Source organism: Stegostoma tigrinum, chromosome 16 (genome assembly GCF_030684315.1).
Source record: "Stegostoma tigrinum isolate sSteTig4 chromosome 16, sSteTig4.hap1, whole genome shotgun sequence".
Lineage (NCBI taxonomy): Eukaryota > Metazoa > Chordata > Chondrichthyes > Orectolobiformes > Stegostomatidae > Stegostoma > Stegostoma tigrinum.
The window spans coordinates 5,611,953-5,639,416 of record NC_081369.1 but is presented as its reverse complement, the minus strand read 5'-3'; the positions used below and the strand labels follow the sequence as shown (position 1 = coordinate 5,639,416).

General features: G+C 39.4%; 1 protein-coding gene across 2 annotated transcripts in view; it reads right to left on the bottom strand.

Annotated features, from left to right (window-relative positions):
• sf3b3 (splicing factor 3b, subunit 3) overlaps window positions 1–27,018 on the bottom strand; it is a 47,157-nt gene extending 20,139 nt beyond the window's left edge. The window contains exons 1-14 of one of the 2 annotated variants that reach the window (XM_048546359.2): window positions 26,910–27,018; window positions 23,638–23,776; window positions 21,438–21,593; window positions 16,275–16,445; window positions 14,247–14,419; window positions 13,272–13,413; window positions 12,717–12,829; window positions 11,635–11,772; window positions 10,686–10,789; window positions 9,107–9,272; window positions 8,743–8,838; window positions 7,823–7,895; window positions 2,956–3,107; window positions 794–949 (exon numbers count right to left, since the gene is read on the bottom strand). In XM_048546359.2, the coding sequence (XP_048402316.1) occupies window positions 794–949; window positions 2,956–3,107; window positions 7,823–7,895; window positions 8,743–8,838; window positions 9,107–9,272; window positions 10,686–10,789; window positions 11,635–11,772; window positions 12,717–12,829; window positions 13,272–13,413; window positions 14,247–14,419; window positions 16,275–16,445; window positions 21,438–21,593; window positions 23,638–23,707 (1,710 nt within the window). In that variant the 5' untranslated portion in view covers window positions 23,708–23,776; window positions 26,910–27,018. The remainder of the gene's footprint in view (window positions 1–793; window positions 950–2,955; window positions 3,108–7,822; window positions 7,896–8,742; window positions 8,839–9,106; window positions 9,273–10,685; window positions 10,790–11,634; window positions 11,773–12,716; window positions 12,830–13,271; window positions 13,414–14,246; window positions 14,420–16,274; window positions 16,446–21,437; window positions 21,594–23,637; window positions 23,777–26,909) is intronic. The other variant, XM_048546360.2, reaches the window with a different exon arrangement.
• Window positions 27,019–27,464: the final 446 nt, after the last annotated feature.

Genomic DNA, 27,464 nt, shown 5'->3' with positions numbered 1-27,464 from the left:
CTTTGCAAATTAATAACATCTTTCCTATAGCAGGGAAACCAGAACCATACACAGCATTCCAAAAGTGGCCACATCCTTGTCCTGCACAGCCGTAACATGATGTCCTAACTCTTGTACTTAATGCTTTGACAAATAAAGTGCGCCAAACACCTTCTTTACCCCCCTGTCCACCTGCGACGTCACTTTCAAGCAACTATGAACCTGCATCTTTAGGTGTCTGTTCAACAACACTCCCTGGAGTTCAACCATTAACTGTGCAAGTCCTGCCCGGTTTGTCTTACCAAATGCAACACAAGTTTATCCAAATTAAACACAATCTACCACTCCTCAGCCCACTGAGCCAGTTGATCGAGATCCCGTTCACTATTGCCTACACCACCAAAATTGGTGCCATCTACAAACTTACTAACCATACTTAAATTCTGTTCACCCACTCCCTGCTTCCATTTGCTCTCCTATTCCCCCAATAAATGTGGGTTTTTTTGTCTAATATAACTCAATCAATGCTTTATAAGTATTCTGTTTTTTCAGGAAAGCAGATCTGAATAATGTCCGTTTGTTTTGGGTCAGCTACAATCCCAGAATGGGGATGAGCCTGGCTACTGCTGTTGAGTCTCTGGAACCTCCTACGATTGGATCGAGGAAGCACTAATGTCAGCTCGCAAGCAGGTCGCACACTTCGAAAAGGATAACATTTAAATAAAATGGGATGTTCAGGGAGGCACTCACCACGTTATAAAGAGCAAGAATTTCCAATTCCATTTGACTCTAAGTTCAATAACTCCTTACTCACCGGATCCATCTCAAAGTAGACCAGTTCCCCGCCTGTCAGAGCAATCACCACCTGCCGCTGATTCACAGCACATTTCACAATTGTTTTTTTACCAGGGGTCTTCCACTCATTGACTCTCTTATCAGCACGGATATGACGGATCCCATCAGGATATACCTAAAAATTACAAAAGGAGCAGGATTTTCCTTGGGCTACATTACAACACTTGTGTTCACTCCCAGCTTCATCCAAATTCCCAATTTACAAAAGCCTTGCAACCTAAATTGCACTAAATCACGCCATCATTTATATATTTAGAAACGTACTCTTAATTCTTCTATCTCCTATGTGGTATGATCAATCACAGCAGTCTGGTTTATTACTAAATTACAACACCCTGCGTAATTACAAGTTGACTTAACTTTTATTTCATATCATTCTTCTCCAAATATTTTAATTCTCGTCAATGTTCCAGTTCATACCTCACTAGCTCTGTTTCAGTATACCTCCAGATAACCAGCCAAATCTAATTGCCCTGTTGTTCCTGCAATGAAAACCCAAGATCTAACCACAATAAAAAATTATCAAATCAGTGAGGAGCATCTTTCAAAAGTTTTACACTAACAATCTCTGGTTAAGTTTGTTCCCATATTCTCTTTTGGGGTTCATTCAAGAAAACTTTTGGCTGAGACTAGGAATGTACTGGATATTAAAGAAAGCACTGGTTGCAGGACAGAAGACAGATCAGTAAGGCATACTTATTCTCCAAACAGAAAATCAATAATATAATTTAAACTATTTAATTAGTTGCTCAATTAAATGAATGCCTTTTGATTTGTGTAGGAGAACAAAACCAACTTCACATTAGAAGGAAAAGGAGCGTTTCAAAAGAAACTTATTTTCAATCATGTCCTGGTATTGAAACAACAGCAGAATATTTGGTCACTTAAACCAGTAAAATCAGATAATTAGATTATTGCTAGTCTATATTTAAGCACAACTACTTCCATGCTGCTTAATATCACGGTTCATCAAAAACCTAGGAATTTCAGTTTTAAGTTGTAAATTGACTTGCTTTTGTCTTTTTTTTAAATTGGGGAGGGGTGGTGATAGGGAGGATTAAAAGAGCGAGAGGCGGATCATCTATGAACCACCTGGTTCCAATATTAAGGTTCTAATTGTTCTGAACTCCCACCTTTCTGCTCTTAAGCACTCGAATGACAACACTTATCAAATAAACTCTAGGCGTACAAATTAATTCTTTTATCCGAGAATGATTTTGACGAATTCTCCCCCTCGAGTTAATAACAAGCCAATATACCCATTAAGGGAGAACTGACCACAAAACCATAAATTTTATCTTAATGTGTTGGGTATATGTAACTAATATAATTTTCACCTTTGGATTTCAGATTCCTCAAAATAAAAGCCTTTTAAATTATGTAACTGTCACTTTACGTGTTCCAATTATGATAAGGAGCATCACACATTTCAGCAAAATACCCAAACAGGACTGTGAAGCTATCATTTCACCACAGTGTAAATTGTTCACTTGCATTAAACCTTTAGCATCCACAGTATCACGAATATAAATTAGTATAGCGAAGGTTGTACAATTAAAGAAAAGTAGCTGTACAACAATATATTCTGTTCTGCCACTATGAGGTTATTTTGAGTTGTCAACCACTGGGGAAAATATGAGTGTTTACTTGGTCATTCAGAGATGGTAGAAGGCAGAGGAACAATTTGAGATGACCAATGAAACACATCACACATAAAGTCTTCTTCATTAAAACTTTTCCTTAAAACAGCACCTTAGCACGTTCTGGCGCTAATTTCAAAGAATAATGGCCCAAATTCTAAAAATTACATATTAAATGTCCTTCAAGTGACCAACTGCAAACTGAATTAAAATAAAGGCAGATAAGTATTGCAAAATCAGTTGCTGGCATACAGGTCACAAATAGTTACAAAAGACTTATTTAAAAAGTGCACCCTGTATACACATATTATCATGCACCCATTGCATTCAACTTATCACAGCAATGAAGGAACTCTTTCAGAAACCAAGCTGTGCATTCACAACACTGTTCTTTACAGGCAAGAGAATAAAGAGCATTCAAAAAGTTCAAATATAGCTTTATGTGGTGTTTCAAAGAATCAGTCAATTTCTATCCCCATACCTGCACCAGTGCATCCTCACCAAGCAAGGAGCAGGACAGTGTGGGCGTGGTACCCAGAAATCCAGAATCTGTTACTTCCTCTACGGTCTCACCAATAGACAGTACCAGCGTGGCGTTCACGAAAGAGACAATGATGTATGCATCATACTCATCTAAACACACACAAAAAAAAGGTGCAAAATACACTTGCAGGTTAACATTCAGTGCTGTTATAATGTGCATTACTGGCAAATTGGCAAGAGTGTTTTTAAAAAAAAAAGACTTTAAAAGTCTTTAATGACCATTACAGCATAGAAGTTTCCATTCAGGCCATCAAGTCCATGATAGATCTCCATACAGCAATTCAGTCAGTCCTGTTACTCACTCCACCCTCACAGATATGCAAATGTACTGCCTTCAAGTATCTAATTTCCTTTTGAAATCATGCATCGTCTCCAATTCCAGCATGTTTGAGGGGAGTGAAAGCAGGTCTTGACCATTTGCTGCATAAAAATGTTCTTCCAGATATTTTCCCAGCAGCTGTTACCCAATACCTTAAATTTGTGCCCCAGTCCTTGTACCCTAAGAGAAACAGCTTTTGTCTATCTTATCCAAACCTGTCATTATCTTGTACATCTCAATCAAGTCTCCCATGACTCTTTTATTCAAACAGAAAAAAAACCAGCTTCTCCAACCTAACTTTGTAGCTAAATTCCTTCATCCCTGGGACTATTCCAGTGCATCTCACTACACTCTCAGAAGAGCCATCATATTCTTCAAGTAGGATGATAAATGGGACATATTAGCATAGTTGTGGTCTACCAAGATCTTTATAAAGGTTCAACATAATTTCTGTTTTGTTCTTGATACCTCTACTTGTGCAGTCCAAGATCCCATAAAGTTTGCTCACTTTCAAAGCTCTATAAAACTCACGAAACCTCAGGTCACCACCCCATCATAACATTTACAACTATGCCATTAATTCTACTGCCACATCCTATCTCTTCTGCTAAAATTCATCGCCTCACATTACCTTGTACTGAATTACATGGCATTTGCCTGTCCATTTGGCTAGCTATGACCTATTGCAGCTAATTGGCATTATTCTCATTTGGTGTCAACATAAAAGTTTGATTTCAAAGACAAACCTTGAAACATAGCCGGCATTCTAAAAGCAAAATCAAAAGCAGTAGCACTGACTCAAGGAACATAACAGTCTACCACCTTTCCAGTTTGAAAAATAACCATTTATTTTAATTTGCAATTGTTGCTCATAAGCAAATTCTTTTAAATCTTTTTAAAAGCCTGCAATTCTATGAGCTCCAATTTTATTAACCAGTCTTTTCCATATTGTTTATATGAATGTAACCAAGTGACCAACTTTCTTAGTCACACTCACCAAAAAATTTCCAATATATTTGCCAAACACAATCTGGCTTTTACAAATCCATGCTAGCTATCCTTAATTAATCCATGGATGGTATTCTGTCCCTGTTTATTGTTTTTAAAATCTTACCCATCACTGATAGTAAACTGACTTGCTAGAAATTACAAACATGGCCTTAAACCTTTTCTCAGTGAAAATATCACATTTGCCACTGTCCAATACTTTGGGACCTTCCTCCTACCTAGAAATACTGGAAAATTATGTTTTGTCCTCCCACTATCCCCACATCTAGTTATTAATGCAACTTGGGATACAAACTCTCTGTACACCCAGCCCTTCCAATACATCCTGCTTATAAATTTCAACTCATTTAAATGTTTAAATTCACTTACTGATCCAACAAAAGTAGTTTTAAACTGCAATTCATCATTGATTTGTCAATTTATTTTCTACACAAGCATACGCCCACCCACCTAAAAACAAATACTGGCTCTAAGCTAAAGCTACTTAAGATACTCACATTTCACTGAATGGAATTAAACTACATTTTTCTATATTTAGTTCCTTTCCTTTCCACTCTTAAGGGATGGCAGCAAAGGAAGGGAATGCGACGAAAAGGTACTTTGTTTTTGCAACAAGAACAATTGGTTATAGAAGGCCTGGTTAATACTTGTAAAATGGAACAGCCCTTAGTATAATCAGCGCTCAGGTAGTAAGCTATTTTTCCCAGAAATCCACCAATACGAAATATGCAACCATTAGCCAAAGAGAAGGGACATAAGCAATCATAACAGAAACCATTGTAATTAGAGACTAGCAGGCAAAGGGCTAGTACTTTGAGGTTTCTGATTCAAGACCTGGAGAAACTTTCACACATGACAAATTGATCCTGCGAATGTTAAATTATTAAATTCCTACAGTGATCATCCAACTGGTTAAACCCACGTTGATTTCAAGCTTCCAACTAACCTATACTAAATTTGCTGATACCTAATTCTTTCCTGGCCAATTCTACAAAACCCATATTGTACACTCATCATTAAAACAATGATGTCTCAAAATTGGCATGCAAAATTCCTCCCATAACTACTGCATCAACACTTAACAACATGCCCCAAAACACCCCAATACCTGAAACACCCAAATTCCCCAGACAGAATCGGAACAAATAACCCATTGCATATACAAATGTTTTGGCAACATATGCCTCCCCTTGACTTCCCTATCTTCAAATTTAGAGTTGTCACTAAGATTTCAGGTGTAATTATTATCAAAACGAATGCCCACTTCAACTGAAACTCTGTCGCAGAATAAACCCTCCTCTTCCAAAGGTGAATCACATCTGGAAAGGGAATTTTCAGCAGCATATCAAGTTGAAGTACTGGCAGCTCCAAATGGTGACTGCAATTTGTGATGACAAGAACAATCACAAGAACTGAATATCATCACAGGGCATAATTTTCTGTCATGATATAAATAAACTATACAAGCCTAATGACAACACGAGTGCCGATTTTTGTAATATTCTACAGTTGGGGTGCAAGGGGTATGTCACAATTTTCCAATCAACATCCTTTTGTGTAGAATATGTGCATCAGAAGTACTTTGTTTCACGTAATCACTGGTTAGGACTGTTCTTTACAATGCCCTAAACCAGCATCCAAGAGGCCCTACCAGCAGGTACGCACCTAGAATGAGTAGCACCTTCCCCGGCCACCTGTGGGAGAGAAACAGAGGCTTGGTATTGGTAGAGATTGAGCCACCACATACCAGCCTTGGTTAGTACTGCTCTTTCAGATTGATGATAACCAGGGTATAAACTGCAATAAATATATTACTCAGGCTAGGCAAAGTCTGTATTGTCATACCCATTCATCAAGCCAGCACAGGAAAGCATCCCAGGCAGGCAAAAAATCAATGAGTAAAGTAACCATAATCTCATAATCATGAGCGACCTACTGCCCAATCCAGTACATGTAACACTGCTGTGATTTGATAGAAAACAAATGTACTCATATCCCATGAAAGAATAAAAATGTAGCAGTCTAAACCTGATATAAAGCAATATTGAATAAGGAACACAAAACAAAAGAGCGCATTCATATCCAATTTGAAAAGTAAATTAATTCTCATTAACAAGTCATCACTTCAGCTTTTCCATTATGGTAACATCTACTAGCATTAGGATTATGGTAGGGAGGTTTAATGCACTCCCAACCAAATCCTGGAAAATTTACACAAATCGTAAAACTATTCTTCTACCCAACATTTTCCCAATATTTCTGGGTTACAGTCTGGAATCAGTGATTATCAATTATTCTAATCTGCAAAACATAACAGGGCCATTCAAATTTCACATGGTTTGACCATTTACAGGATGTGCCCAGCCCAAGAAATCATTATTGCAGTTTGCATATTTGCACGTCACAAATTATAAGAAACACAATGAAAGAATTCATAGCAATTTGCACTTAGTTACCTAACCTCAGTCTAGACAACTGCAAAGAATACAACCACCTAGTGAAATGTACTGGGCTAGAGAGAGTAATTCTACCAATAGCTCAGTCATTCTTGCCACATAGTGGCAGAAGCTAAAAAGTGTAAGTGCACAGACTCTGGACAAAAGCAGAATTATGTCAACACCGCAATACCAATACTGTTCAGAATTGACAACTATTTAAACTGGTACATGAATAAAGGCCATATAGGCAAGAGTGGAGAACTGTCAGTACCTGTGGAACTGAACCATACTCTAATATTGAGCAAGCACTATTAAGAAAGCGGTGGAAAAAAGTGGAAAAAACTCCCACTGAAATGAAAATCAATGCAAACTTCCAGGAGTGGAAATGAATACATTTAAATATAAGAAACTATATTCATCACCTTCAAAAGTGCAAAATTTTCAGATGGAAGAGAATCTGACCTGAAACGTGTTTCAGTGTCAGATCAATATTACTTGGGTTAATCCACCTGTAACTTTCAAAAATAAAGGAGTACATATGTTTTTGACATCTATAGATTTGAACTGCACTGCAGTTCAGAAGTGTTTAATTCTTCAGTCTTCAATCATTTTGGAACTAGGTCATAGTTAACAAAATATGCAAGTTGAGGTGATGAGAGAAAGTAAAAGAATAGCAAACAGTGAACAATCCTTCATACAACTAAGCTGCTTCTTCTGCTTTCTAGCTGTTTCTGTGCTTTTTATGTACATTTTATTTAAATTGCCGTACATAGTTCTACTTAATGAGGAAGTAAAGCATTAACAGTTTAAAAACAAAGCCTGAACTTGTGGGGTGTGGTTCAATGAGTTAAACAGAGTGCATGCTCACTGATGCAACATGGCAATGAGACCAGATTTACTGCTTTCTTACAAATATATTTTTGTAGAAATTACATGAATTTGATTAGTTGCCAGTACAATGCACTTGTCAGGCATGACGGGGTGAACATTACTTCACGTGACCAAAAGGATTTCTGCTCCACGTATTATTCAAGCCATACCTTCCACATGTCTTCTTACAGTCCATACAGCATTTGGGTTACCAGGCAGTTCTGAAACAGCCATTTCTGATACCTGTCAATGATGAGGGTTTGGGAAGAAAATTAGCACGTTACTGGAAAAAAAGAACTGCAAATACTGGAAAGAAAACAAAAACAGAAATTGCTGGAGAAGCTCAGCAGGTCTGGCTGACATCGATAGAGAGAAAGCAGGTTTAGCATTGAGTCTAGTGACCCTTATTCAGTTCTCTGAACTCGAAATTTTAACTCTGCTTTCACTCCACAGATGCTGCCAGACTGCTGAGATTCTGCAGCTTGTTCCGTTTTACATCAATGTCACTGCCTGTTTCAAAGGAGGGTTCAAACAACTTGTAGCGGTCAAAGAGAACCAACACGACAAAATGGAGCACATAACTAGGAAATGAGATTCTGACAGGGATAGAAAACAAAGGTTTCAGATTTCCTAATATTTAATCGGAGGAAAATAGTGTTTTCCTAATACAAACAGTTGACAAGTGAAAGTTTGTGGAGAGCTTGTGGTCTGCTGAATCAGAGACTTGAAAGTATTCCCCACATTTTTTTTGAAGAGACACGAATCATATCATTTAATTAGCAGCACAAACAATGCCCAACCAACCTTAAAACTTTTCTGATTACATAGTTCTGTAACCCCTGCTGTTACTTGTGACCTGGAATGGAAACCTTGATCAAGTTTTCTTCACTGTTCCTATCTTCAAGTCCCTGACACACTGAAGCTCACTGCTGCTTCTCAACTGAGATGAGTGAACCAAACAGCACAGATGAAACCTGGGACCTTCCAGTAGGAATGGCTCAATTACAGGATGTTTGTATCAACATATGAATCAGGAAACATTGTAGTGGCTGGCCTCCTACAACTCAAAATAATTTTGTACATATTATACCTCAAGACCATGCCGCAAGACTCTCAATGATGACCGCGGCCCTCTCCCACAGGCAACGTATAACTGGGGTGTGTCTTCATTAGCCAGATCAGCAATCTGCAGATGAAAACATAAGTGATAGCTAAACATCAGTGGCAAACATAACTGGCATGACAACTTCAGGACAGCTGAAGAAGAAAATAAAACTTCCCTCAAATGCTGTTCAGAGAAGAGGCATGAACTCAGATCATTTAGTCACACACACGTCAGTCATTGGCTCTGTCAATATAAACAACTAACTGCGCAAAGCCACACAATCCGGGTAATTAGTTGGTGAAAGAAAGTGTTCGGCTCAAGTAAAGAATGTGGAATTACATTTTCATACCTGGCATGTTAGAATTGGTGAAAGGCTGTCCAGCTCGTCCACCAGTACCAGATTCTTGAGGGGTCGTGGCTGAAAGAAAAATGTATCTCCCTCCTCTAAGGGCATGGCTGAGGAGAACTCTGGCTCATCATCATCATCTCCTAGATGTGCAATCTGATAAAGGTAACTGGAACATGAAAGGCAGCACTTAGCTTTGTGAAGATTAATGTCTTCTCTAATATTTAGAAAAATAACATCAACCATTATTGTTTACACTGACTTTGCATTACTTGATCAGGACGACATCAAGACACTGATAAATTTCACTCTGGAATCCCTAGATATGCTTTATATACCCAGTAAAAAAACTATTCTGAGAATTAACAGAATGTGACAATCCAATTTCTTATTAAAAACCAGCAATACAATCCAAGTCAGAGACACCGCAGATGTTACTAAAATGAGTTGGTAAATGAGGTGACAGCTTGCACTAGTTCAAGAGTATCTCAGGTTACCTACCTCCTCAAGGGATAATAGGGAAAAGTTGAAGAAAGTTAGATATATTTTTAGTTTTAAGAGATTAAAAGTGATGTGTTGCACATTTTAAATTACTCGCAGGCAAAGGGATTTCAGGGGAGAGGAAGGGAAAGCAGGGCCACTACTGTGACTTGTAATCAAATTCAAAATGTAAAGAACAAACATAAATGCTGGTCAACAGAAACTGTACGACTGCGACTGATGAATTTTTGTTTGGGATGGGTATTGAAGGACATGGTGCAGAGACAAACAAATGGAATTGAAGTATCAGACAGCTACATATTAGCGAATGGTGGACAGACTGGAAGAATTTAACAAGCTACTTTTCTTGGTAATAAGCAAAGAAAGTAGCAGCCACTAAATATAATCAAGATGCTCCAAGGTAACTGGTAGAAAGGCTACACGAAGGGTACAAAATATTAAGACAATGAATTATAATGATCTTAAATGCATGGCCTGGCAGAATGGCGGAAGCTAATTCAGCAGGAACTCAAACAAAATGAAACTTAAAATACTTCAATGGGTAATATTTACAAAGGAACAGAATGATGATATGGGGTTAACTGGACAGTTTTTTCAGAGGGAACACAAACACAAAGAACCAAATCGCCCACCATACATTTGTGCTGTATCATAAAATGTCAGAAATGCATTTATAAGCCACATTGCTAACTTCTTTACTAATTATATCAAAACAGCCTGCTGTGAACTACGTGCTGGTTAAGGCCCAAAAATCTCATGATTAAAGTTCAGGCAACTCGCTTTATTTTAGATGCAATACAATTTGATGTGAAACTGGGTTAAACCTATAAGCGCAGACCTTGAGGCCTCCTAATATACAGTGGACTCCAAATGATTTGTGAAATCATTGGACGTTGCCCACAGACTTCCAACAGTTGGCAACTTTCATTAGCCAATAACAGAGCAGCGTATCTTCTAGCAACTACTTAATCATCATCTTGGCCATAAGTCGTAGGACAGAGATGTGGGTGAACACAAAGAAAATAGCTATTTAATCACTGCAAATTCTAATGTGATCAACAGTAAAACAGTCCACACTCACTGGTTGCCAAATTCTGATGCAACAAAGAGAAATCCAGTCTTCAGTACACACATAGCAGTTGACACAGGAACAGTGTCAAAATACTTCAGCCTGATTTCAGTCACCTGCAAATATACACAGAAAAAAAACTGCTTTATAAAACAGGGCATCAATGCTAAGAGAGGAAAGGGAGGTATGCATGGAGCACGAAAGAGAGTGATAAATATAACGAGATGAGAAATAAAAGGAATTATCATTTCTGTTTCTAAATGCTCCCTCCTCAACACAGCATGAGGAACCAAGAAAACAAATTTGAATTTGACAAATTTTGGCAAGAAAACAGAAACACAAGGCTGTAAAATTAACAAAATTAGATGTATCCATTATTCCTTCCAAGAAAAATGTAACGCACTCAAAAGTTTACTCATTTTTGTAATTCACAACAAACAATGAGAAGTCACCAATTTTTACTTCCAAAAGAAACTGGACTTTGCAGCAAACAGCTGTTTGTATGATCCAATGTTTTCTAAAAAGTATCATTAGCTTGAGGTGGCAGTGAATTTTGGACCATATGTCTATAGAAGGATGCAGTGACATTGAGGGCCCTGAGGAGGTTTACAAGAATGATCCCAGGGATGAAGGACTTTTTATATGAGAAGTGGTTAAGGACTCTGGGTCTGTACTTGATGAGTTTGGAAGGATGATGTGAGGGCTGTGATTGAAACTTACAGAATACTGAAGTATCTGGATACTGTGGACGTGGATAAGATGTTTCCACTGATGGGAGAGACCAGGAACTGAGGGCACAGCCTCAGAATGAAGGAATGACCCTTTAGAACTGAGACGAGAAGGAATTTCTTCAGACAGAGAAAAGCATAAAAAGGTTTGCAAAGTTTATTTTCCTACAAAAACTTTTAATTATAACTGGTGAGCCAGCAAACCAGGATTTCTAATCTGAAGATCTCCTTACCATGTCCTCATCCGTTTCCAGAGTAATTTTGAAGATGTCACCTTGTTCAGTCTGTGCCAGGAAGAAGAACATGGACTTTGTTTTATGCGTGGCAGAGCAGACAAAGATCATTCCTCTCTCAGGATCATCCAGGTCATTCTGGAAGAGAAAATATCCATACTTAAAATGCAATGTGTAGTATGCTGCGATACAGGACACAAAAACAAAACATGCTCCCATGCTGTGCTTCTATTAGGGATCACTACGTAGTGATTAAGTATAGAAAACCCAGGTAATTTTAACATTCCAAGCTCAGGGAACCAGAAGCTAAATGAAGCAAATTTGTAACCGACCAGGGAATTAATATTAGAAATCTAATATATATTGAGCCATTTCCTCCCTCAACAAGGGTCATGGCAGACCAAACACAAAGTAGCCAAATGAAATATTCTCGAGAAAATGAGGAGACAGAACAGAGAAGAGAGTTAGAATGCTTGGTGGTGTGGTGTAAAGATAACAACCTCCTCCCTCAACATCAGCAGAAGAGCTGTCACTGACTTCTAGAAGCTAGGTGGAGGGCACCTTCTACATAATTAAAGCTGAGGTGGAGACAGTCAAAAGCAACAAGTTCCTAGGAGTGACATCACCCACAATCTGGCCTGGACAACCCACACTGATGCAATGGACAAGCAAGCACAACAATGCCTCTACTGCTTCAGGGGGCTAAAGAAATTCAGCACATCTGTAAAGACACTTACCAAATATTTAGATGCACCAGAGAAAGCATTCTATCTGAATGCATGATAGCTTGGTAATGGTAACTGCTCTGCCCAGGACTGCAAGAAACTAGGGAGTTGTGAACACAGCCCAGTCCATCACGCAAGCCAACCTTCTATCAACTTCATCTATATTTCTTGCTGCTTCAGGAAGGCAGCCAACATAATCAATAATATAATTCAATTAGCTGTGAAACTGTCAACTCATCTAAGAATTCGAGAAGTGTTACATACAATGCAACTGAAATGTTTTTGAGTCTTAACTATGAATGTTACATTTCAACCTATCGGCATACTGCAAGAATGCATTGTTAACCAATTTCTTACCCTCCTCCTGGGGATGGGGCATCGGATGTCTGGCTGGTCCCCAAAGTTTTTATAAGTGATATAGTTCTCAGAACAGATTAGTACACCACTTGGTCCATCAGAGCCTCCTGGAACTGAAGTAGAGAGAGATTTCAACTTAAATATTTTAATCAAGGTCAGAGTCTCCTATTTTGATTTTAAAGTATACAAAGGGTAATGATTTTTTTTCTAAAAAAAAGTAATTTAAGATAAATGGACAAAAAATTAATACAGAAACTTGGAGAAACACACAGCAGATCCTTTGGTATCCAAAGGGGCAGGTTAACATTTTGAGTAGACTACCTAGTCTGAAACACGACCTTTTCATGAATGCCATAAGTTAGTAGGTCAATGATTTCCTTAGATTTTCCATTTTTAAATTGTGAGGTTGAATATGGCTTTGAGCTGAACCAATATTGATCTTACTAAAGGAGTTAATGAGAATGAAAAGGTAGCCTTTGAGAGGAGTCCTCCTAAAAAAAAGTCATTATGTATCCTAACACAGTCTGTACTTCACCAAAAGCACAGACCACATACCTGTAATTAAGAAGTTGCCATGCTCCTCCAGAGGTTCACTGTACTTTCTCACAACATGGTTCAGACCCAGATCCAACTCGTAGAATGTCAATGTCTGTTGAGTGTTAGCAGCTGCTTCACCAGTAGGATCACTATCTGCCTCCTACAAATAGAAGGAAACCTCCAGGTTATTTAAGACTGCAAAATCTTAGCTAAACTTGTTATAAAGGTGCTTCACCATAATTAATTTGGGCAACAGGTAAGAGGGGCCAGGACTCATGATGTTTTTCTCCTCATCACACGTTGAGAATGTTCCACTGTTGGAGAATGTCTGACACAGTGAATTCAGTGAAGATTACTATACTTATCACAAACACCATCTATCATCAAAAGCAACTAGTATTTATGCAGTATCTTTGACGCCAAAACATCCAACAAGTGAAAAGCTTATGGACTGCTGAATCAGAGAATAAAACTTTCCCCAAATATTTTTCGGAGAAGAGACATGATTCACATCATTTTATCAGCAGTAGAACTAAGTTTGGTCCGCTTCTCACTCGGAACCATGGCACAGGGCAAGGGCAGGGACACTGAAGTGCTATCAGGAGTGGAAGCCTTGACCAAATGAGTGTAGAAGGTTAAAGGTTTGGCAGAGTTATAAGGAGGTGGGCAATGTTAATTCAATTAAAGTACTTACACAATCACCAAGAGTCGGTGCTGTTGGAATCTGCTATTGGCATTAGATTACAAACTGCAAGCAATAGCTTAAACAAAAAATAATTTGATGTTGAACCAAACTATCAATCTCAGGTTCAATTCAAGTTTATTGTGACTTAGCTCAACCAGGTCCAGTGATTTGTGATAATGCCTCAAGACTCCGGATCCACAGAATTCCAAAACAGTTTCACCACCTGTCTCTAGTATATTTAAAATTCATTCTAGAATGTTACAATAGTTATATCCAATAACATCAATGGGCCAAAACGAGGAAAATACCTCATAGTCCATCTCAAGACAAGCAAACATAGGATTTTCAAACCCCACGTCGACACCGACCACATGATACACCAGTGTATTTGCTTTGTGTGCTTCCAGAGGGGAGGAGATGGTGAGGCGAGCAGCAGCATCTCTGTTCAGAATGTAGACCAGCTTTTGCTTTTCAATGGCACCTGAAACAAATCATGGAAGATATGGAACCACAGAGCACAATAATTACACAAGTTGCTCCTTAAATATATACATGGCTTCGCAAAGGTGTGGTGACAGCTGGAATAATGCTGAGCTACATGTACTAACGCGTGGGTATCTGTTCTACACCATTAGTCAGTCTCATCAAGCAAGCAATTGATTTGTTTTGGATAGGTGAAAGTTCGTTTTTGATGATTGTAAACAGAAGTTACATAGAGTCATACAGCTGAATGCTGGGCTACATTGGGAATGGGGACAGTGTAGCAATGACGTAGAGAGAGTGGTAAAATGTAACGTAGAATAGGCAGCTGTGGGGTTTGGTAATTCGGCAGCAGTTGGAGCAAAAGAATGTGAAAGAATGTTTGAGGAAATGTCAAATATGTCAGTTACATGCGAAGAGGTATTTACGGCTGCTGCTTCACTATGTTGCTAACTATGGGCTACTCCAGAATGTTATCACTTGGCCAGATTTAAAGTGGGCACAGGGACCAATAATGCTGATCTACTCTCTGATTCTTCCATGTTCTTTTAGCCACAGCAAGTAGTCGAACTGGGATAATATTGGACATGAGCGGCACCACTAGGGCGGTGGTAGGTAGTTAACGAGGCAAGTTTAGAATGATAGGGCGAGAAAACTCACTACACCTTGCAGAGAGAAAGAGTGTTCATGGAACTCAGCAGAACTGATCACAATATATTCGGCTTTATGTATCCAATGCATATGTAGAGACTAAAGGAAATGAAATGACCAATATTAACATATTGTTCTCTATATTAATAATAATTTCTTTATAAACCGTGTACATCAGGTAATAATGTAACTTGCAACTGCAAATGATACAACCAACAAACATTTGAGAGAAATTTAAAGGGGGATATTTGGAGAAATTATATCCCTAGTACACTACCTGGCTTGCTCACGACAATCATGTGACCTTTCCATGCGCACTTTGTGCCTTTGCATGCAAGTAATCAGAGCCATTAAACACACACTTTGAACAGTGACCACTTTGCAGAATACCTCCATTCAGTCCATAAGCATGACATTGAGTTTAAGGTTGTGCGCCAAATTAATTCAGCACCTTATTCTCATACTCAGAATTCTGACCTTGGCCTACTGCAGTGTTCCAGCAAAGCTCAGTGCAAGCACAATAATTAGTCTATTTGCCCCTTAAAAACATACATAGCCTCCCCAAAGACATGGTGAATATATACACATATGGAATAATGCGAAGCCGCATGTACTACATGTTTTTGTGTTTTGCATCATTAGTCAATCTCATCAAGGGCTACTGTTGGTGTCCTCAATGTCTCTAAATTTATCAGGATCAGGGAGGCAAAGAGAAATCATCGAGGGTTTCCAAATCTCATTGCTGTACCTTGCTGCAAAATGCAAATGGTTTTCCAGTGGATCCACTTCAAAATATTAAGTGATACCTTTCAGTCAAGTGGCTCTTATGGGGCAGTGATAGAGTAGCTACCTCAGAGCCTGGAGACCTGGCTCAAGTCCCACCTGCTCCAGAGGTGTATAGTAACATCTTTGAACAGGTTGATTAGAAAATATAGATATCTTTGGTCAATCAAACAGATTGCTCGCATTTAACTCATTTATCCAAGGGTATCAACATGTATGGTCGGCACAACATTGTGGGCTGAAGGGCCTGTTCTGTGCTGTACTGTTCTATGTTCTATGTATGGTATTCCATACAGTTAAATAGGAGCTAAAATATAGAACAGTCATAATCTAATTTAAAGGTAAAGAAGCCTTGAGTCAATGAATGGTGTGCTCCTTTTCTTCTGTACAGCATCAACCATTGCATTTACTCTACTACTCACCTATCATAACGGCACGACCTTTTGGATCAACTGCCAGGTACTGCCCAGGTACAATACGCCGACATCCACTCTTGCCAAAGGTTTCCTGATGGACCTTATCAAAAATATTCTTGGACGGCTGATACTCCAGGATAACAATCCTACCAGAGTCACTACCCACTACTATGTAATCTGTGGTGAAAAAAAATAACATTGCTTGCAATGTATTTAAGCAAATAAACTGGAAAGATTAAATCAAGAGAAACTTAGAGTGCAGTTACAGAATCACAGAATCCCTACAAGTGTAGAAAGGCAGCCATTCATCCCATCGAATCTGCACCAATCCTCCAAACAGCATCCCATCCAGACACAGCCCCCAAACTATGCTTGTAACCCCACATTTACCATGGCTAATCTCCTTACCCTGCGCATCTCTGGAAACTAGTTGCTCCAGGAAATTGGATCCTTCAATACAGCAATGCTACAGAACTAGTGATCCAGAGGGTTGGGCTCCTGAACAATACTTCAAAATCCCACCGCAACTGCTTCAGAACACAATTCAACTGTAGTTATCTCTAAACCAAACAAAACACTAAACTGTGATCCCAAAGCTTTCGGATAAAAGACAAATTGGTTCACTTGTGTTTTAGGGGGGAGAAAATGACTAAAGCAATAAAACTTTTGAGAGAACTATCAGGCAATTAAAAGCAATATCAAGACACACCGCAGAGGTTTTGTTAAATATCTAAAAAGAAAGAAGTCAAAGTGAACACAGGCCCCTTGGAGACAAGGCTGGAGAAATGATACAGGAACCAAGAAACGGCAAAGGACTTGAATAAATACTTAGTATCTTCTACTATGAAGATGGCAAAGAGGCATTCCAAAATTACTACATAACCAAGGGGCAGAAGGGAGAAGTAAACATAATCACTACCATTACAGAAAAGTGTGATAAGTGTTATGTTCCTCGACTCGATGGAATGAATACAAAGATATTAAAGGAAGTAGTGACACAGAAAGTGAATGCAACAGTGGTAATCTTCCAGGAATCCTTACATTTTGGAAAAGTCCCAAAGGGTTAGAAAGTTGCCTAAAGGGGAGGGGACAAGAAACAGTCAAATATCGGTCAGTTAGCTTAACACCTGTTATAATAAAAACTTGAGGTAATTATAAAGAATGCAATAATGGAGCATTTAGAATTGCACATGATCAAGCTGAGTCAGCATGGCTTTATGCATGAAGGGGTCACTATGCCTGAAAAATTTACTAGAATTCTTTGAGGAAAGAAGCAGGATTAAAAAAAGGAGAAGCAGTGGTAGTAATATCTTTGGATCTGATAAGGTACCACACAATAGACTACGCAATAAAACAAGATGTCATCATGTTGGGAGGTAGCATAGCAGCATGGTTAGAGGACTGGCTAATAGTAGAAGAGTCTGCAGAAGGATACAGACAGATTAAGCAAAGGACCCAAAGCTGTTCAGAGTATTCCAACTGTGGTGTGACTGATATCTTGTATAGCATTAACAAAAGCTTCTTACTATCTGAAATGAAACTTAGTTCAAGATCTCTACCATTAAAGAACTTCAAAGTAATCGATTGCTCAGTTGCTTTAAGACGACTCAAAAAACCCAATACGGCACTTTACAAACCGAACTCTTTTTATATTCTCTGTATATTTGGGCCACATTTATAAAATGAAATGGACAGGGGAATGGGTCTGGGTGGGATGCTCTTCAGAGTGGTGGTGTGGACCTGTTGGGCCAAATGGCCTGTTTCCACACTGTAGGGATTCTGTGATTCTAAGACACTGATTATTCTTCATTCCCTGCTGAAATAAAGGCAAACATTGCATTTGCCTTAGCTATTACCCACTGAACTTGGCAGCAAGCATTTTCTTCATTCACAAGGTCTCCAAAGTCCCCCTCTTCTGTAGTTTTTTTACAGTCTTTCTCCACTTCAGCTTCTTTACTCTTCCTGCGAAATGCATAGCCTTAGTTTCTCACAAACCACCTGCCAAGTTTCTGACCCCTTGACCCATCTATAATCCCTCTGCAGGCTATCATCCTCACCAATCACCTTTCCACCTAATTTTGTAATATCTGATCTGCGAAGTTAGCTATACAGCACATTCACTTTCCTCACCTATGCATTAACATATATTGCAAATAATTGTCCAACACTGTTACCTGTGGCTCTGTCTATTTGTTGAGGCAATCCTTTATCCACCCAAAAGCACTATCTCCTACCCCAACACTTTATATGTGATACTTTAGCAAATGTCTTTTCAAAATTCAAATACACTACACAGCTACTGATTGCCCCTCATCTGATCTACATGTTATTTCCTCAGAGCTGCAATAAATTTGTCAGACATGATTTCCCCTTCATGAAGGCATGTTGACGTTGTTCAATTATCTGTACTTAGAAGGTTGGAGTTTACGATAGACTCTTAACATTTTCTCAATATTAGATGGTAAGGCCTATACTTACTATTTTGACTCTCTCACTTTTTGAATAAGAGGGTGTTACATTCCATTTTCCAATCCTCTGGAACTTTTTCAGACTCCGAAGATTCTTGGAAGTTTACTTACTACCACTGCAGGCATGATCTTTGCAGCTACTTCCTTTAAAATCCTAGGATTCAATCCATCAGGTTCAGGGAACTTATTCTTTTGTCACCATTAGTTTTCCTATAACTTTTCCTCCCATTTTGTTATTATGTATATTTCCACATCCTTCCCACCCCAGCTTTTAGCCCCTTGAATGTCAGTACTTTGTAACGTCAGTATCTTCTTCTATAAAGATTGATAAATTAGTTATTCAAGTCTTCGTCCATTTCCTGGTTCCCTGTTATTCCCCAGCCTCATTCTCCGAGGGGCCCATGTCCACTGTTGCCTCTCTCTTCCTTCTTATATCTGAAGAAGTTCTTACTGCCTGTTTAAACTACTTGCTCATTTGCGCTCAGTTCATTTTCTCCCTCTTTTTGTTTTGGTTATCTTTTGTTGGCCTTTAAAACTTTCCCAATCCTGTGGTTTAGCACTAATCTTTGCACCAATGTATATTTCTTCCCTTCTATTGGATAATTTCCCTAATTTCCCTTTTAACTGTGATCAGTTTCACCACTCCCAGAGTCCTTCATTCTCACTGGGATATCTCTTTGCTGTGAGTCAAGTTTTTTTATAAAAATGTCTGCCCATGTTCAACTTTTTTTCTGTTAAACTATTTTCCCAGTCCATTTCTGCCCACTCTGCACTCATTCCCATGCAAATCACCCTTATTTAAGTTCAGTACAGCTGCTTCTGAATGCTAAATGCTGCCATGTTATGGCCATTGTATCCTCTGGGAGCTCATTACACATTCAATTAATTTAAGGGGTAGCAATGGCCTAGTGGTATTAATCACTGGACTGTTAATCCTGAGACTCTGACAACATTCTGGGGACCCGGGTTGAAATCCCGCTACAGCAGATGGTAGAATTTGAATTCTATAAAATATCTGGAATTAAGGATCTAATGATGACCACAAAGCCATTGCCAATTATCAGAAAAACCCACCTGGTTCACAAATGTCCTTTAAGGAGGGAAACTTCCATCCTTACCTGGTCTGGCATACATGTGACCCCAGGCCCACAGCAAAGTGTGGTTGACTCTGAACTGCCTTCTCGGCAATTAGGGATGGACAATAAATGCTGCCTAGCCAGCGACATCCTCAACTCGTTCACAAATGAAAAAAAACAAAGTGCAATTCCTGGTTAAATCCAAAACACAGTTTCCTGGAATAACCCTGAATACACGTTATGAATTCTTCTGAGTGGCTACTTCTGCTAATTTGTTTTCCTAATCTACATCAAGTTTATACTGACCCATGATTAGTGTACTGCCTTTGTTAAAAATGCCCTCCTAATGGTCCAAGTTATTGTCTGTCCTACAGGACAGACACTGTTGGGGGAGGCCTTCACACTACTCCCACCTGCATCTTCTGATTCTTCCTCTTGTTACTTCTTTCTTCCACTCATAAGGATTCTACGTCATCTGATCCAAGATAAAATTTCCTTATAACATGCTAACCCATCTTATACTGACAAAGCCACCCCACCACACTCCCCATCCTGTCTGTCCTTTCAAAGTGGAACATACCGTTGAATATTTAGTTTCTTACATTCTATTACTGCAGTCTGAATCTGAATGCAGGAGTTAAAGGTTGCGGTATGCAGGGTATTCAGAATAGCTGCTGAAATGCTAAAAACAATCTAAATAAGGTCAAGGTTACATATTAAAACTGTCAAAGAGAAAGACTAACAATATCATGTACCTTTTGTGGAATGCTTTTGGACTCTAGCTTTATGATTACAGTGTTTTCAATTATCAGATTAGCACATTAAACAAATCAATTTTATATCCTAGAACTTAATTATCCAAAATAATTGGAGCCTGGTGCACAGTCTGCCATTGTTTCCCGAAAAGCCCCACCTACTACATGCTTTGATACCACAGATCAAGTTTTCATGCATCTTCAAAAGAGGATTTGAACACAGCATTTGGGGCTAAATAGATCAAAGGATATGGAGAAAAGTCGGAAGAGGCTACCAAGTTGGACGATCACAATGATTGGTGGGTCAGGCATCAAAAGCCGAATGGCCTACTCTGCTTCTATTTTCCATTTTACGTCCAGCCTCAAAAACCGTTTTGTTTGCATAACTGTAAATGCATGAAGCCACAATTAAACAACGTACTGATGATTTTGATGAACCACGATCTGTGGACAGTCCCACACACAGAATACACTCAATTCACAAAACACCAATAAGTAAAGCCCAGGTTAGCCCTAAACTACACAACAGCAAGCGGAATCTGACTCTAACCGCAAAACTGAACAGAATCAACTGAGCTCAATCAGAACACATACATGAATCCACCAACTTGCCATTAGGAATAACATCTTAAGATGTGTTCTTGCTCCTGATGTAGGAAAAGCATTTGTCAAAGAAGACTGAATCACGCTGAGGTGTGATGCTATTCATAGTCAAACAGTTCCCCGTCATTTGCTGTCCAGGATTGCATACAGCAAACAGCCACATAAGGAGGCACCTAAGGGATGCACATGCTGGGAAAAGTACCCTAGGGCAGTTTTGACATCTGGAAGTCAATGGCGTCATTTTAATTTGCTAACAGAATTTCTTACCTTTGGTACCTCCAGTTAACCTGAAGGCCATCAAAGAACGAATAATCCCAAAGGCCTCCACTGTCAGCAATGTATGAACTTTCCCAGTATTAGCATCTGGACGGAGCAACTCCAAGATCTTTCCCCTTGACACAACAATCTCCTGCATTTTGGTGCCTACAGTAAATGCACAAGCATCAAATCAGAAGGACATTACTAACACAATCAACTCTGCCCATTCCATGAAGGCATTATTAAAAAGTTACATAAAGTTTGCAAATGACACACTGGGATTAAAAGCTGTTGAACAACAATTAATGGTGCTGGAACCCATATTTATCTGACATAAAATGCATATAGTTTACAAAGTACAGAGGAAAAGAATCTCTGCAAATCACTGGGTAAACTTCAACTGGAACACTGCGTCCAATTCTGAGTTACACACTTTAGAGAGGTCTACCAGAATAGGACAGCATCCACTTAATGAAAAAATGTATAAAAAAAGTTGCTGCCTCCAACGGCAAACTGCTGTGGTTGTTTCAAGTTTACTTCCCACTGCTTCGAGAGGTCTCAATGACTTCCCATCTTCACAAAGCCAGCCAGATGTTTTGTACTTATGGCTCTTTCAGGCTCAAAAGCCGGGCTGCCCACCATGGCTTGAATTGGCCAAGAAAACAGCCAAGTACTTGAACTGGAAAAGCTTGCATGACTACAGGGAAAGGACAAGTCGCATGGAACGTATCAAAAAGTTCTATCAAAGTCAAGTAGATCAAACGGCTGATTAGTCAAGATTCTGGTCACTATACAACAAGTGAAAATTTTACATTTCGAACAGTAACTTGTGGTTTCAACTCCCATTCCATTCTGAGATACCCTGGCCTATATATTTCTACCTCCAGAGATTCAAAGAAAAGATTGTGAACTATCTTTCTTTCTGAGAACATTGGGAGAAAAGTCTTTTACAAAGAAACAATTTATCAAGCATTTCCTTTAACTTCTAAAATGGATATATTAAATAGGATCTGATAGTTTGGTGTTATTCCAAATTATTCAGCAAGCATTCACTGTCTATTTGCTAAAATGAGTCATACAGCACGGAAACAGAACATTCAGTCCAACCAGTCCATGCCAAACACAATCCCAAACTAAACTGGTTCTACCTGCCTGCTCCTGTTTCATATCTAAGACTTTCCTATTCAGAAACTTATCCAGATGTCTTTTAAAGGTAATTATACCCGTAGCCACCAATTTCTCAGGAAATTTGCTCCACTGCGAATCACCCTCTACAAAAATCTCTCTCCTATCACCTTAAAAATGTCCTCCAAAGTCTTGAAATCCCCCATCCTAGGTGGAAGATAACTACCAATAACCTTATCTATACTCCTTGTTATTTTATAAACATCTACAAGGTAAGCCCCTTCTGAGGGACCAGACCCAAAGCGTTAGCTCTGATTTTCTCTTCAGAGATGCTGCCAGACCTGCTGAGCTTTTCCAGCAACTTCTGTTTTTGTTCCTGATTTACAGCATGCACAGTCCTTTTTGGTTGTTATTAAGCCCCTAAACCAGTTAAGCTCCAGTGAAAAAAGTCCCAGTCTTTTTTTATAAGTCATGTTATATGGATCTGCTTGATGCAGAGGTGCACTATATAGGCCATGTTAGAGAGAGGGGTCCATTTTGGGTCAGTAGTCACATGTCTGCTCATGTCAGATTCAACATTTACTCAGGATTTAAGTACAACATCAAAAGTTAGCATTTTGGCATGGTACTGAGGAAATGCTAAACTGGCAAAGGTGCTTTGTTTTGGACAAGACATTAAACCAAGGTCCCATCTGTCTTCTCACCCTACATCATTAAAATGCCCGCCTAATTACTGACACACTATTGTTCATGTAAATGTCTTGTATGCAGATTGGCTGCCAATTCCTTACAGCTGCATAAAGTGCATGATTGAAAGAGATTATTACAAAAGATTCCTTAATACCAGCCCATGGGGACAGATTGACCTAACTACTCAGGGTAGTATTGAGCTCATTGGGCTTGCCACGGCTCACTGACCCTTGAGAGGAAATGGTTAAGTGCAGTACCTAGAGGACAGGACTGAAGAAAATTTACAGGAAACACAGCACCATGAAATTTTGAACAGGTTTTAGTTTCAGGAAGTTAAGTGAAACATAATTAACAGCAGAAGCCAAATCAATGCGTTCCAATTGCGGTTCCTCACCTGAAAAGTTCCCATGAATGGCATGCGAAATGCCAGTTGCTCTCTGCAGAGTCAGGTTATACAAAAACATGATTGCATTGGCTGTGTATTCACCAAGTATAAACGGTCACATCCAACTTCTAGCATTAAAGACTGGCTGCTAACACAAAAGAAAAAGAAACAAGTGAGCAGCTATATAAATCCTGAAGTTCATACAATCAACCAAAACTTAACAAGAGAGAAGCAGAATGCAACAGATATTTGAATGAGACCCCTTTTTAAAAATTTGCCTTCAGTTCAAATCCATACTTATTGATCAGCCAATATATATTTTTGCAACAACTGCACGTCAGTAATTTGGCGCTCACACTATAACTTCAAGAGACAGCAAATCTACAAATCGAACACATGCAGTTTTGAAAAGAAAACGTCACCTTAATTCCCGGTTTGGGAACAACTTTCTCCCACAAAAACACCACCCTAAAACGTAACGATAGGTTAGAAAAGGTCTAAAATAAGCCATCGCCACAAAAATACAGGGTGAAGAGAGATTCGAAACTCCAGCTGTAGCTCTCTGAGGCATTAAGTTCAAAGAGCTGCACGTATTCTAAATTGGTTGACTCCAACCAGAGCGATAAATGAGGCGTAATGGTGGTCTTGAGTACGAAAAGGAAAATACACCCGTCTCTACACTACTGCTTCTTATTTAATTTATCCCTGCTTGAAAAAAGAAGTCAGGTTGCAGACACAGCAGGATAACGCAACACGCTGGCTCTCAAAAGCTCACATGACAAATGGCCACCTGGGTGACAGAATGGAAGAAAGGCAATAGAGCAACATACAAACATGAAACAAATTCAGGCAAGATTAGTAAATGTCAGCTCGAAAGCTTGGGTTGGGAAACTGATTTGAATTGCCAGCTTTGTAACTGGTTAATAAATTGACACTCCATAAATACCAAACAGATTTCAAAGATCACATACCCAACTCCACCAGAAGGCAAGAGCAAGTATGCAACAAGGACACACAACCAAACATATACTCAAATAAAAAGCAAAAAATTTTAGTTACAAACCAAACTCGTGAGGAAACAATTATAGCCGCACAACAATAGGCATCTCAGTAAAACTCACTGCTTTGCAGATTCCAACATTATCTGTCAACATAAACAGGCCAGCCTCAAAAAAGCACTGATTAAGAAATGTGGCAATAAGTGTGTGCAGTTGGAGGAAGACAGCAGGCTGGACAGCATCAGCGGGGCAGGAAAGTTCACGTTTTGGGTCAGAACTCTTCTCCAGAAAATGAAGAAACGACCTTAAACGTCAACTTTCCGGCTCCTCGGCGGCTGCCTGACCTGCTGTGTTCTTCCAGCTCCACAACGTGTTATCTTTGACTTTGGCATCTGCAGTTATTACTATCTTTGGCTAAGAAACGTACTATGTCTACTTAGGGGATGCCAGTAGGTATTCAAAACTCTGGCTCATCTTGGTTAAATGTAAAAAATTCACTGCACGTGCAAAGAGGAAAGTTAGCTGCTACATTCTATCCTCTTTGAAAAATCAGACATCTTTAAGGATTCTGACCACAATTTTAATTAAATGCACACAAAGTTAACAGTTTTGAGAATTTAAAGTTAACACAATGCAAGCACAGATCTCACACTATAAACATGACAGTTAACACCATTACAAGTATCAAGGGGAATTCTGTATTTGGTACTGATTTTACATTTATCTCTCTACAAATCTATTCCAGCCACAACTAATCTGTATCAATAAAAGTTATTGATAATTTATATTAATATTATAATAATATCACTTCACTGCAAAAAATGCATAAATTCTGCCACATCTTCAACAGATCTATTGTTCTATTCTAACCTTCAAGTAGTGACATTGATGATGAGATCTAATATATTACTTGGTGACAGCTTTATTTGAGTAATAGGCACGGATCCCTGAAAGGTTAAAATAATGAGATGATCTAATTAAGAACTAGAATTCAGAAGTGCCTTGATAGGGGAGATGGGGAGACTGTATTTCTGCTGGCTGTAGAATCTGGAACACAAAGTCATTCTCAGAATGAAGAGAAATTTCTTCACTGAGGGCTAAGAATCTTTATAATCCTCTGCCCCAGAACTTGAATGCCAAGTTGCTGAGTGTATCCAACAAAAAAAATCAATAGATCGTTGGGTATCGCACAATGAACGGCAGAGGAGTCGTTAAGGACTGCAGATGCTGGAAGCCTGAGTCAATAAACATGGAGGCGGACAACACAGCAGGTCAGATAGCACCAGAAGAGCAAGAAAGTCAACATTTTGGGCTGAAAATCTTTGTCGAGACGGGGGAGGGGGCCCCAGAAGTAAATAGTGGGAAGTCGGGCTGCAGAAAGGTAGACAGGAGAGTCTGGCCTTGGGGCCAGCTCAGCATCCACAATACTAATCTCAAGTACCCTAATTCCAACAGCAGATCCATCAACCTAGAACTTTTTCCTTGGCAAACATCCCCAAATTCGAACTGAAAGAACTCTGTTGCAAATACAACCTAAATGTTGACCTCCTCTGTACCCCAGGGATCAACCACAGTCCAAGGACCATTTTCCCTCTCGTGTTATCTTCAACCAGCTGAACAGCAAGACACAGCAGAAACCGGATGAACATACGAACTCACAACCACCCTTCCCTAATTTAAAGGCTTGGACTGGGAAAAATAAGTGTAATAGATCCATTTTATGGCCACATTTAAGATGTGCATCTGGCAGATAATGGCTCACAATGGGCACCTGGTTAGCAGAAGCCACTTCCTAACATTTCGCAAATCCACGTGTTTCTCATTTTCTTCAGCAATGAGGATGCTAAGCACAAGAGGTGGACAAGTGAAGCCTATAAGTTGTATGAAGTTCGCAGTGAACCGAGGCTGCAGCTCCACTAATATTTCGCTCCCTAATTGTGCGTTGGCAGGTTTTGATCCAGTTATACCTCTCTTTTCAGATTTAACACGACTAGCTAGGTTGCGCATGGCAGCGACCAATGTACCAGAGGATGTTTTAAAAAGAAATTGCTGCCACCATCGGCAAACTGCAGGAGCTGCTTCAAGTTTATCTGCCCCTCCTTAAAGAGGCCTCACCGACTTCCCGCCTTCATGAAGCAGGACGGCCTGCACCCGCGCCTCTTTTAGGCCCGAAAGCCAGCCTGCCCACCGTGGCTCAAAAAACAACCACGGGAAACCATCGAAAGGCAATATTGGTAAAATCAGCACCGCCCGAGCTCCCGGAGTCAAAAAAATCGGCGCTACCTGCTGTAGGACGCAGGATGCCACCGATTTCCCGTCAGATTGCTGGCTCCATCCTCCTCAATGTCACCAACCCCGCTGCTCCCGGCCTGGGGTCCTTGCTGCCTGAATAGGTGGCCAACTCGGGGGCCTGTGCCCAGTTGTGCATGCGCAGTATGCCGCGAGAAAAGAATCGAATCAAACAACACCGGACCTCCGGCTCTGAAATATATATTTATTTAATAACCAATTTTACAAATACAGTTACAAGACAGATTGATGTATAACATATTTTCAGGCACTCGTTTAGACAATGCCCTAGAACGCTAAGTTGCCTACTCTACAACATAAGGACATGCAGCAAAGAAACATACCTTTGGTCTAACTTGACCAAGACGACCAGGTTTTCCAAACTACACTAGTGCCACTTGCCTGCATTTGGCCCACACACCTCTAAACCTTTCCTTTTCATGTACCTGTCCAAATGTGTTTTTAAATGTTGCAACGGTACCTGCATCTACCACTTTCAGTGGCAGTTCATTTTCACTGACAAACCACCTTATGTGTGGGGGGAAAAAA